Here is an 11,717-nt window from a genome sequence, read left to right as displayed (position 1 = left end):
ATTTGACTCTATTTTGGATCAACTTAACCAGAGAGGCTTTAATAGTTTACAGCATCTAGGTGTCCAAGGAAAGAGCTTCAAGTAAAATGTAAAAAATTGATCTGTGCAGCAGAATTTCTTTTCACCCTTTAATCTTTTGAGTCTTTCAAAATGGACAGTAACGGGCTATCAACAATAAAAAAGTAAATTTATAATAAGTACAATTTAATTGCTTTGAATGATACAAAACAGTGCAGACAAATAAATTAACACAAACAGATGACGTAACGTCTGTAATGATGTAGAAAGTGTATTTCAAAAAATGCCTCAAGGGACTCTTATTTTGAAAAAGGTCATCGGAAGTTTGTAATCTAACTTGACAGGTTATTCCGGAATATCTGTGAGGGGCGGGGAGGAAATGTGTTGGTCACCTGGAAAGCGGTGAAACAGCAGGTGATAAACAGACGGACAAAAAAAGTTACTAAAATAATGCACAAACATGGCTGTGCTGGAACTGTACACCAAGGTAAGAGGGAAAACAAGCCTAATCTTTTAAAATACACGTAAGATCATGTTTCCATACAGTCTAGAGGTTGGAAGTTTACAGACGCATATGGAAACTTTGTCAGCGCTGTGAAAGGTTGTAAGGCAAACAGATCCACAGGAATTTAAAGGCGAAACACTTAGCTATATCTTTTTATAGTATAATATTATGAGGTAGCATATATGATGGAGTTTTTGGTTCCTATTGGGTGGATTTTCTCTTGCATGTATTGGTTTTAGTCACTTGTACAGTAAACCGTGGCATTAATAACTGAAATAATTATTTGTCACTTTTTAAAAATAATTTTAGTACAACAGAGTGTGGATATCAGATGAAGAACATGTGTGGAAATCGGCAGAGATTGTGAAAGATTTCCATTCAGGAGATACAGTTCTTGAATTGCTTCTGGAGGATGGCTCTGTAAGTAAAATGGAAAGTGACTAACAATACCCTCAATATAAAACTGTATTACATTTATAATGGTGAGAAGCACCAGCTGACCTGATTCTCCTACATCACCTATCACTGGACAGGAGTACTGCTACACTGTTGACCCGTCTAAACCACAACTCCCTCCTCTGCGAAACCCAGACATCTTGGTGGGGGAGAATGACCTGACAGCTCTGAGTTACTTGCATGAACCTGCAGTCCTGCACAATCTCAAAGTGCGATTTGTGGAGTCCAGAATCATCTATACCTACTGTGGTACAGCTGCAAGAAGCCTTAAACTGACAAATGGGTGACAAATTAAAGGAAAACCTCTAATACTTGACCCTTATGATGAGGAGGTCCTGTGGCTCTGTAATGCATTTTTACTGTAAATTCATGCGCCGTTGCTCCAAGTGATCACAAACAGGATACTGATGCAGCTGATGCAGCCACGATGAATCACTGAATAACATGATAAGTATACAAATAATGACTCACATATTATGGCTTTAAGAGTCATCAGAGATTTTGGGCCAACATAGTGAGCCAACACCTTACTAAAACACTTTATGCTGTTGTTTTTTTTCGTTTTTGTTAATTTGTCGCCCATTTGTGTAACTGAGTACTGAGGTGTAAGCTGTTAGCAGGTTAAATTTCTTGCTCAGTCTGTGTTGTTCCCTCATTTCAGGTATTATATTGGTGGCTCTAAATCCCTATAAGCAGCTTCCTATCTATGGAGATGCAATCATTCATGCCTACTCAGGCCAGAACATGGGAGACATGGACCCTCATATATTTGCAGTGGCAGAGGAGGCTTACAAACAGATGGCAAGGTAAGTAAAAGTTGAGATTGCCTCGTTTAAGTTTTATAGTAGTTTTACATCAGCGAGAACTGATGACTGTATGCAGATTGGAGACAGTGAGCATGAGTCTGCAGATTTAAAAGGACTCTAACTACTAACATGTGCATGGGGCAAACTTTCTTGGTCAGCACCAAGAAAGTGTTAAAACGTCTGAATAACTTGTACTTATGTACAGTTGTTTGAACTGATGCACTTGGAATCAGCAGATCACTGAGTTCAATGGAGTTTCCCATCGTTTTGAGTATTAGTCAGTCCAATAAGTGCTGTCAGGCAAATCCTTTTTATGCTGGAAAAGAGAAACTGCCAGTTGTAGGCAATCATGATCAGTAATGAGAAGTTAACAGACCTTGGCCTTGTTAAGATAATAAACAATGTAAAACCTTCAGGCCCACTTATTAGATTTGAGTGAGTGTATGTATATCTATTTGACCCTGTGGGGGTTAGAGAAAAGCCAAACTCGTTCAAAATGCACCTAATTATTGTTTTTTAAAAAAAAAAAAAAAACTCATTAAACATGATTATTCCACCCTGGTAAAAGAAAAGTCCAAAGAAATAATTAAAGGCCCCAAATTACCATGACATCATCTGACCACAACTGTATGGTTGTGTGCTATGCATGCATGCGTTTATGTCCTGGTGATCATTAAAATGAAAGTTAATCTAGTCAATAACTGCCCAAGTAAGTCCTAAGCAATGCTTCAAGACACAGTGGTGCAAACTTTGTTTATATCCCCCTTTTCTTTCTCAGAAACCACAAGAACCAGTCTATCATAGTCAGCGGTGAATCTGGAGCTGGTAAAACGGTGTCTGCTCGATACGCTATGAGGTACTTTGCTGTTGTGAGCAAATCTGGAAGTAAGACACGAGTTGAAGACAAAGTCCTGGCATCCAATCCAATTACAGAGGTACGATCTAGAGACTGTACACAAAACAGCTGTTGAACTAAACAGGCAAAAATGGTCATCATATTTATTCATACACAAAAAAATCTTATATATAGTTCTTATATTTCATTTCCTCTTAAGGCAATAGGAAATGCAAAGACCACTAGGAACGACAACAGCAGCCGTTTTGGGAAATACACAGAGATCAGCTTTGACAGGAAGTACCGGATCATCGGAGCAAACATGAGGACCTACCTGTTAGAGAAATCCAGAGTGGTCTTTCAGGTATGCATGATTGTGAGATCAGGATTCTTTCAGGTTTCGTTACTGTGTTTAATCCATAATACTGATCTTGAGTTCTGTTTTTGTTTCAGGCAGAAAATGAGCGTAATTACCACATATTCTACCAGATTTGTTCCTGTGCAGACTCACCAGCGTTTAAGAACCTGAGACTCCGTAAGTGTTTGCACTGAGGGTTTATTGTGGATCTTTGACACTGAACTGCTGCTGTTTTATTACTATTTAAACTAACTCACCTAGAAAACACAACTAAGTCTTGCAATATTTTATTATAAGCAGCATCAGTAATTTAATCTTTCATCTGCAGTGAGTGCGGACAAGTTCAACTACACCTGCATGGGTGGTGACATAAACATTGAAGGTGTGAACGACAAGAAGGACTTGGAAGAGACTCGACAGACCTTCTCACTTCTGGGTAAAGGTTGCCTCAGCATGACTGAAACCTCCCTTTATGATTTTAAAGTTTTATCTTAGCTTTAACGTCTTTTCTCCAGGATTGAAGGAGGACTTTCAGTCAGATGTGTTTAAAATTCTGGCAGCCATTCTGCATTTGGGAAATGTGGAGATCAAAAACGTAGGCGATGACAAATCATCAGTTCCCGTGAGTAGCTGTTCATAACTTGTGCGTGCGACCGATCTTGAATCATTCACCAGGTTAAGTACAAAGCTTGATTTGTATATCTTTCAGCCCAGTGATCCACACCTGGCTGTCTTCTGCGAGCTGCTGGGGGTGAGCGCAGAGGGGCTCGTACGCTGGCTGTGCCATCGGAGGATCGTTCTGGTAGCCGAAACCGTTGTGAAGCCGGTCCCCAAAGATCGGGCAATAAATGCCAGAGACGCTCTAGCTAAGCATATCTATGCCCATCTGTTTGACTGCATTATAAACAGGATAAACACAGCACTACAGGTGCCAGGAAAGCAACATGCTTTCATTGGTGTTCTGGACATTTATGGGTAATGCAAGCGCAACTCTTTTTTCTTTTTTTTTTCTCAATATGTGTGCAGCTTTCTTTGCTGCCATTTTGATATGTGCATTCTGTGTTTTTTCCTTCAGTTTTGAAACATTTGACATCAACAGCTTTGAACAGTTTTGCATCAACTACGCAAACGAAAAGCTTCAACAGCAGTTTAACCTGGTCAGCAATGCCTTCTTCCACATTCACTGCTAATTACCACACACACCTCTTTACCAGCTTACACGTTTATTCTCTTGGGTCTTTTCAGCATGTATTCAAGCTGGAGCAAGAGGAGTACATGAAAGAGGACATCCCGTGGACGCTGATAGATTTCTATGACAATCAACCTGTCATCGATCTGATTGAAGCAAAGATGGGGATCCTTGACTTGCTCGATGAAGAATGCTTAGTAAGATCTGATTAATAATACGATCTTGGTGTTATCAGTAACAAATTGCATTTTGACTTGATTGTCAGCATCTTTTGTTTACGTCTTTCTGCTTCACAGTTCCCTCAAGGCACCGATCAGAGTTGGTTGCAAAAGCTTTATAACTACCTACAAGCCAGCCCTATGTTTGAGAAGCCCAGGTTATCAAATGGCGCCTTTGTGATTCAGCACTTTGCAGACAAGGTGGAGTCTTATTGCCTGGCATCTGCACAATATAGCCAAAAAAATTATAAACTTTTTAAACTGTTTTCTTATACACGTATTTCTTCAGGTGGAATATCAGTGCAGAGGTTTTCTCGAGAAGAACAGAGATGCTCTCTATGAAGAACTCGTGGACATGATGAGGTCTAGTAAGGTAATCAAAAGCCTTCCTGTGTATTTACTTTATGTTTGCTTTTCCTCATTTTAACAGATTCCTCTTGTTTGCAAATGTTATCAGTTACCTTTTCTGGCCAACTTTTTCCAAGAGGAGGAGCAGAACGCTGCGATCAGTAAGAGTGTCAAAGTGAAGCCCGCCAGGCCTTCAGTGAAACCAGCCAATAAACACCTGAGAACCTCAGTGGGAGATAAGGTGCTAATGTTTGCTCTGTTTCTCTGCTTTGCTGTAGGCTGAGCTCACATTCTCACTGAAGTTTACTGTATTGTTTCCTGTCCAACTGGCTGAATTTGTATTTCTGTCCTGTCTCTTGAACGTTGCTGTTGAATGCAGTTTCGCAGCTCCCTCTCCTTACTCATGGAAACACTGAATGCGACAACCCCTCACTACGTGCGCTGCATTAAGCCTAACGATGAAAAGCTCCCGTTTGAGTATGATTACTAGTGAATCTTTAATTCAGATGTTTCACTCTTGCTTCACTGAAGCGTTTGCTCATGTTTGAGTTTTTGGTGTTTTCTCATGTTTTTAGGTATGACTCCAGGAGGGTAGTGCAGCAGCTGCGAGCCTGCGGAGTCCTTGAGACTATTCGTATCAGTGCACAGAGCTACCCGTCCAGGTGACTTTATATATGTTCATGCAGCGTAATTACAACTTATAGCATGTTCAGCTCCATGTGATCATGCTGAGTATTGGCATGGTTTTTGTTTTTAGGTGGACATACGTTGAGTTTTACAGCAGATACAGTATCCTAATGTCACACGTGGAGGCAGACCTCAATGACAAGAAACAGACCTGCAAGAATGTGCTGCAGAGGTTGATTCACGTATGTTGTATCCTATGGCACTCACTAGTATAAGCGTCATCCATGGCCGTGCGTCACTTTGGCCTCATGGCTTGCTCCCCAGGACTCTAACCAGTATAAGTTTGGCCGAACGAAGATCTTCTTCAGAGCTGGCCAGGTAGCTTACCTCGAGAAGCTGCGTCTTGACCGACTTCGAGGAGCCTGTGTGACCATACAGAAACATGCTCGTGGATGGAGCCAGAGGAGGAAGTACCTGGCATTAAGAAAGGCCGCCATCATTCTCCAGCAGTATGTCCGTGGAAAGAGGACAATCCGGTTAGAGCCGTTCACTTGTTTGAGTTTTGTTGACCTGCATCCTGTAAAGATTCCTCTTAAGATTATAAAATGAACATACACTTATTTTGTTCGTAAACGTTCAGTAAAACAGTGACTGCTGCGACACTGAAGCAGGGGTGGGCAGCATTGGTGATACAGAGACACTGGAGAGGCTACCTCCTGAGGCAGGTCTACCAGGTAGTGCGTCTGGCAACCATCACCATCCAGGCCTTCACACGAGGTTGGATAGCTCGTAAACGATACAAGAAGGTCTGTAACAGACGGTTTACGAATCATTTTCATCACTATAATAAATATTGTTGACAAATTGAATGTAACCTCCTGATTTATGTAAACCTCAGATGATAAAGGAGCACAAAGCGCTGGTTATCCAGAAGTATGCCAGAGCGTGGCTGGCACGACGGCGATTTCAGACCATGCGTCGGCTCGTGCTTAATGTCCAGCTCTCCTACCGGGTGCAGCAGCTCAGAAAGAAGATTGACGAGCAGGTAACGGTGCTTCGAGACATATTTTAGCTGTGATTTTCTTTTTGTTTTTTGCAGATAACATAATTTAATGTGTTCCCTGACAGAACAAAGAAAATCGTGGATTATTGGAAAGGTTGACAAGCTTGGCAAACTCCCACTCCCAAACTATGGAGAAGCTTCAGGGTCTGGAGACACAGCTGGAAAAATCAACCAACCAGAAGGCTTCTTTAGAGAAACGAGAGAAGAAAGCTAAAGAAGATGCCAGTTTGGTTCGTATTGAAGTTGATGCCTTAAGTCTGTTTGCGTCTTTGTTGCAGTTTTGTTTGCAGAGTAAGCAGTTTGTTTGAGATCCTTTAGGAAAACCTGTTTTTCTTGCCTAGACAATTGCACAACTTCAAAAGGAAGTAGAAGTTCTCAACCTTGAGAAGGAGAAGTTGGAGAAAACATTTGAAGCTTCTACCAAAGACGCCAAAGGTAATAAGAGTTGAGATTTCTGTATAAACACCACGGTGACTGCGTTTGCGGCACATTTGTGACCGGCCTCACAATCTTTCAGAGACCTTTGATCAAGTAAAGAGGAACCTTCTGGAAGAAAAAGAAAATGAAGCAAGGCTTAGAAAGTAAGTGTTTAAAAAGTGAGATTTATCATTGGGGTCAAACTCCTTTTAGTTTATGTGCAACACGCAGCCCAGTTTGATCTCAAATGGTGGGACCAGTATAACAATTGCAGAATTCAATTCAATTCAATTTTGTTTATATAGCTCCCCCTATGAGCAAGCACTTTGGGGACAGTGTGAAGGAAAAAGAAAAACACTCCTGATGTACACCATGGTCGAGCAAATATTTAAGTTAATATTTTTCCCAGCTTCTTTGGTTTAATCAGATAGCTTTTTCTTCTCTGAAGGATCGCGGAAAACAACACTGAAATTCAGAGACAGGACCACGAGGCCGAGGTGGCAACTCTGAAAGAGGAGATAAAAAGGCTAAAAGAAGAACGAGTCATCCTGCAGAGAAAGTTAGAAGAGGGGGCGCAGGCGAACTCAGACCTGCAGGAGCAGGTCATCCAGCTCACCAAGCATGTCAAACTAATTCCCGAGCTACGCAGAGATCTGAACAACCTGCAAAATCAGAGGAATAACATGGAGAGAAAGATGAAGCAGCAGTCAGAACAAGCAAGAGGTGTGTATAGAATTTTATGTAAAAAAATAATCTCCTTTGTGTAAAGAAAAAGACGTCATTTGTTGATGAGCTCTGAATGTTTTCTGCAGGTAAAGTGAGTGAGATTGCAAGGCAGCTTCTTGGAGGTGTTGTTGAAGAGGAAGTTCTTCTGGGGTAATCCAGATATTTTGAGCACTGTGTTTCCTCACTTCATCTCTATTAGTCATTTAACCTGACACATTGTTTCTCCAAAGGATGACTTCTGACGAATCAGAGAAGATTTATGAAGTTGACGATTTGCTGTCAGCCTTTGAAGGCCTACAAAAAGCCATCAGGTCTTTATTTTTCAACCATAGCAAACCACTTTCTTATTAACAGAAGTGTGCAGCTTTCCTTCTGAGTGTCTGTACTTGAATTTGTTAAACGTCTTACATTTGTTGGCAGGATTCTAGAAAACCACCAGAGGGAGCAGAAGGAAAGCTATGAGACTCAAGTAGAGGGCTTGAAATTGAAAATGGACCACCTTGAGAATGAGAACAGCAAGCTGCAAAACCTGTTCCAGGAGAAAAGCAATGTCAATGAAAATATTTGCCAAGAAGTGTCCAGACTCAGCAGTGAAAACTTAGTATGTCATTGCACGTTTTATTCCATACGTCACGGGTTAAAGGGGTGAGCTTCAGAACGTAACTGTGACGTCTGCTTTAATTTCATTCGCAGGTGATACCGGAGCTGAAGCTGCAGGTTTCAGAGCTGCAGAGACAGAAACAAGAGCTTGAAGGCCTTGTCGAGGAGCAGAACAGAGAATTAACAGGTACACTCTTTTGTTCAGCAGTCTCGCAGTGAAGCAGATTACTGTTTTAACTTGCTCTTTTGTTTTTATGTCATTTAACAGAAAAAAACAAAGAGATCACTCACAATCTTCAAAAGAAGATTACAGAAGAGAGCTCGCAACGGAGGTAAATTACTCAGCGGTAGTGATGTCTTTCTTGGTTAAAGTAGTGATGGTCACTTCTGGTTCATCCTGATTTTGGATGTTTTTTTTAGGTACTTTGAGGAGAAAGCTGAAGAGCTGGAGGAGGCGAAGAGAGAGCTTCAAGGCAGAGTAGAGGAGCTGGAAGAGGAGAATGATCACTTGAAGAGACAGCAGCTGATGGAGAATGAGGTCAAAAGCAAACTCAGAGAGGAGACTTCACGGTTAACTGCTGAGAACATGGTGCGTTGAGCGTACGAGGGGTAGAAGGTTACAGTGAGAGTAAACCAATAACTGATTCCGCTTTTAATTCAGGACTTTGACGAGCTGCTCGACCAGAAAGACAGATTAATAAAGAAACTTCAGACTCAAGTTAAGAGCCTCGAAACATCACAGAAAGGTAGCGCCGCAGCTCCTGCGCCACATGTAAACAAAAAAATAGAGTCCATAAAAGTTATCTCAACTTTTTCATCACATTTATTGTTTCTCAAACAGCGAGGCAAAAACCTGCATCCACTATTCCCAAAGAATACCTTGGCATGTTGGAGTACAAGAGAGAGGATGAACCAAGGCTCATTGAAAACATCATTCTGGGTATTCTTCCCCTGCACTATGTCTGCAATATGCCAACTTTACCTGCCTTTTATTTAATAATCATATAAGCTATTTGATCCATGGATGTGAGCAGGAGTGAGCGTATTAAAACTCGGATGAATGGATAAACCATATTCTCTGACAAATTTGTCCCAATTTCATAACAGATCTGAAACTCAAAGGCGTGGCGGTCAACATGATCCCCACCCTGCCAGCTTACATCCTCTTCATGTGCATCCGCCACGCTGACTACCTAAATGATGATGCAAAACTCAAGTCTCTTATGAATGCAATCATTGGTGGAGTCAAGAAAGTCATCATGGTAAGGTTAACTATTTTTGTAACCCTTGTTTAACCAGGAAGTAAAACTCTTGAGCTCAAGATTCTCGTTTGGGGTTTTGCACCCCAGATAGGTGGGGTTAAGCTAGCTGAGAAACAAGTCCTAGCGGGAGGAGGTGGGGTAGACCCAGGACATGCTGCAGAGATTATATCTCTTGGCTGGCCTGGGAACACTTCTCTGTTCCCCTGTATATATGGATAGACTGGTGAATGGATTAGTGTATTTTGAGGTATTGTTTATATCTAATAATGTACACAACATTTTCCTGTTTTAGAGTCACCAAAAAGATTTAGAGTTCCTGTCCTTCTGGCTCTCAAACACCCACCAGCTCCTCAACTGTCTGAAGCAGTACAGCGGGGAGGAAGTACAAATTTACTTTTTTTTTAAAATTCAGTAGTTACTGTTTCATTTCTGTCTGTTGATAATATCATATACATATTAAAATGCTCTTGTTTTCCATCCTGTTAACAAAAGGAGTTCCTGAAGCAAAGTACACCTCGCCAGAAAAAAAACTGCTTGCAGAATTTCGATTTGTCGGAACACAGACAGATTCTCAGCGATCTGGCCATCCAAATCTATCATCGGTTTATCTCAGTCATGCACAAGACTCTTACTCCCACTATTGGTAATGGTTTTTCAAATTTGGTATTTTGCAAAAAACATTATTATCACTTTTATGAGTAAGCTAAACCCTACTTCTACACTTTGTTAGTACCCGGCATGCTGGAGCACGAGAGTCTACAGGGGATTTCTAGCATGAAGCCGACGGGCTTCAGGAAGCGTTCCAACAGCTTCTATGAGGAATCAGAGACCTACACCATCTCCTCCATCCTCCAGCACCTAACAGTCTTCCACTCCACCATGAGCCATCATGGTCTGGACCAGGGCCTCATAAAACAAGTGATCAAACAGCTGTTCTACCTCGTGGCTGCGATCACCCTTAACAGCATCATGCTCCGCAAGGACATGTGCTCCTGCAGGAAGGGGATGCAGATCAGGTGTGTGCTCGCAGATCAGGTATGTGCTTCGAACAAAAGTCAAAGAGAGTTTATTTTAACAGCTGCTTCCTCTTTTCAGATGCAACATCAGTTATCTAGAAGAGTGGCTAAAAGAGAAGGAACTTCAAAGCTCGAATGCTATGGATACTTTGGAGCCACTGGCTCAAGCTGCGTGGTTACTGCAAGTCAACAAATCCACTGATGAAGACGCCAAGGAGATCATTGAAAAATGCTGTGAACTCAGCCCCGTTCAGGTACTTCCATCTGTCGTTTAAAATGTGCTTTTGGTGGGTTTTTTTCATGTTTAAATCTTGCACTAAACTCCAACCTAACATTTAAATTTGTAGATCGTCAAAATTTTGAATTCATACACGCCTATTGACGATTTTGAAAAAAGAGTGACGTCATCGTTTGTCCGCAAAGTTCAGGTGAGCCCCGGTGTTCATTTTCAAATATAAAAACCCTCCTAACCAAAAAAATACAGTTGACTAAGCTGTCAATATATTTCTCATTCCAGTCTTTGCTCCAAGACCACGAAGGCTCCGCACAGCTGATGCTGGATGCAGATTATCGTTTCCAGGTCACGTTTCCTTTCTGCACGTCCACACAGGCTCTGGAGCTGCTGCAGGTCCCGAACAGCCTTCATCTCGACTTCCTCAACAGGATCTGACACACGGATCCTGTGACATTTTTACTCCTTATACTGAGTCTTAGTCATTTCTTTTAAAGTTGCACCAGATTGTAGATAGAAATATTTAAGCACTTTCATTAAAACCCTGTACAGCAAATGTTTAAAACAAAGAACAACTGAATAACATTGTGACATTTTGTAATGTGTATGTGTGTGTGTGTGTGTTTGTGTGTGTACATTTTTATTTAAATTGCAATAACATGCTAATAAATGAATAAAGGCATTATCTTGTATCAAAGCTATACCAATGCAAACCTATTTTATACTATCATATACTCAGGTTAAAATACAACAAGGCTAAAATATGAGTTAATTAAATGCTCACTGTGTATTTTTTTCATATGTGTGTCCTGTAGTTGAATCAGAGGATGTCAGACGTGAAAATGAAGTAATATGAATTAATAAAACAGCATGCCAAATCACCAAATCATAACAGCTCATTCAAAAAAAATGAAGAAGAGTAAAATTACTTTAACAGACAATATTATTTGTTTTCTCTTTAATTCTTTTTTGGCTACTATGAAAACATCTTTGCTCCATTTCAGCATATTAAAATGCCACAAAGCCCTCTCCCTCTGCCCT

At 40.9% G+C, this 11,717-nt stretch overlaps 1 protein-coding gene across 1 annotated transcript; it reads left to right on the top strand.

The window, feature by feature from the left end:
* The first annotated feature begins 380 nt into the window (after positions 1-380).
* On the top strand, positions 381-11,377 carry myo5c (myosin VC). Its single transcript, XM_031748071.2, has 40 exons — positions 381-505; positions 833-943; positions 1,057-1,228; positions 1,641-1,785; positions 2,564-2,720; positions 2,841-2,984; positions 3,074-3,155; positions 3,307-3,414; positions 3,494-3,600; positions 3,688-3,953; positions 4,054-4,135; positions 4,224-4,364; positions 4,464-4,586; positions 4,675-4,758; positions 4,843-4,974; positions 5,113-5,210; positions 5,309-5,395; positions 5,491-5,602; positions 5,685-5,896; positions 6,001-6,166; positions 6,259-6,405; positions 6,489-6,653; positions 6,765-6,858; positions 6,941-7,004; positions 7,289-7,563; positions 7,653-7,716; positions 7,797-7,877; positions 7,987-8,167; positions 8,260-8,353; positions 8,435-8,498; positions 8,587-8,755; positions 8,828-8,912; positions 9,008-9,106; positions 9,274-9,428; positions 9,721-9,810; positions 9,921-10,071; positions 10,159-10,444; positions 10,524-10,698; positions 10,792-10,872; positions 10,962-11,377. Exons 1-40 carry the CDS (start codon positions 479-481, stop codon positions 11,112-11,114), a joined length of 5,229 nt encoding a protein of 1,742 aa, XP_031603931.1. The 5' UTR covers positions 381-478; the 3' UTR covers positions 11,115-11,377.
* The last annotated feature ends 340 nt before the right edge of the window (positions 11,378-11,717 follow it).

This window comes from Oreochromis aureus, linkage group 7 (assembly GCF_013358895.1).
Source record: "Oreochromis aureus strain Israel breed Guangdong linkage group 7, ZZ_aureus, whole genome shotgun sequence".
NCBI classification, from domain to species: domain Eukaryota; kingdom Metazoa; phylum Chordata; class Actinopteri; order Cichliformes; family Cichlidae; genus Oreochromis; species Oreochromis aureus.
The sequence above is the reverse complement of the archived record's forward strand: the minus strand, read 5'-3'. Positions and strand labels throughout refer to the sequence as shown.

Excerpts from the sequence above, each read along its gene's own strand:
- myo5c (XM_031748071.2), top strand. The coding sequence starts at position 479 with ATGGCTGTGCTGGAACTGTACACCAAG. Across the intron at positions 5,603-5,684 it reads TGCTGCAGAGGTTGATTCAC|GACTCTAACCAGTATAAGTT; the intron begins GTATGTTGTATC and ends CTTGCTCCCCAG. Across the intron at positions 6,406-6,488 it reads GAAAGAAGATTGACGAGCAG|AACAAAGAAAATCGTGGATT; the intron begins GTAACGGTGCTT and ends GTTCCCTGACAG.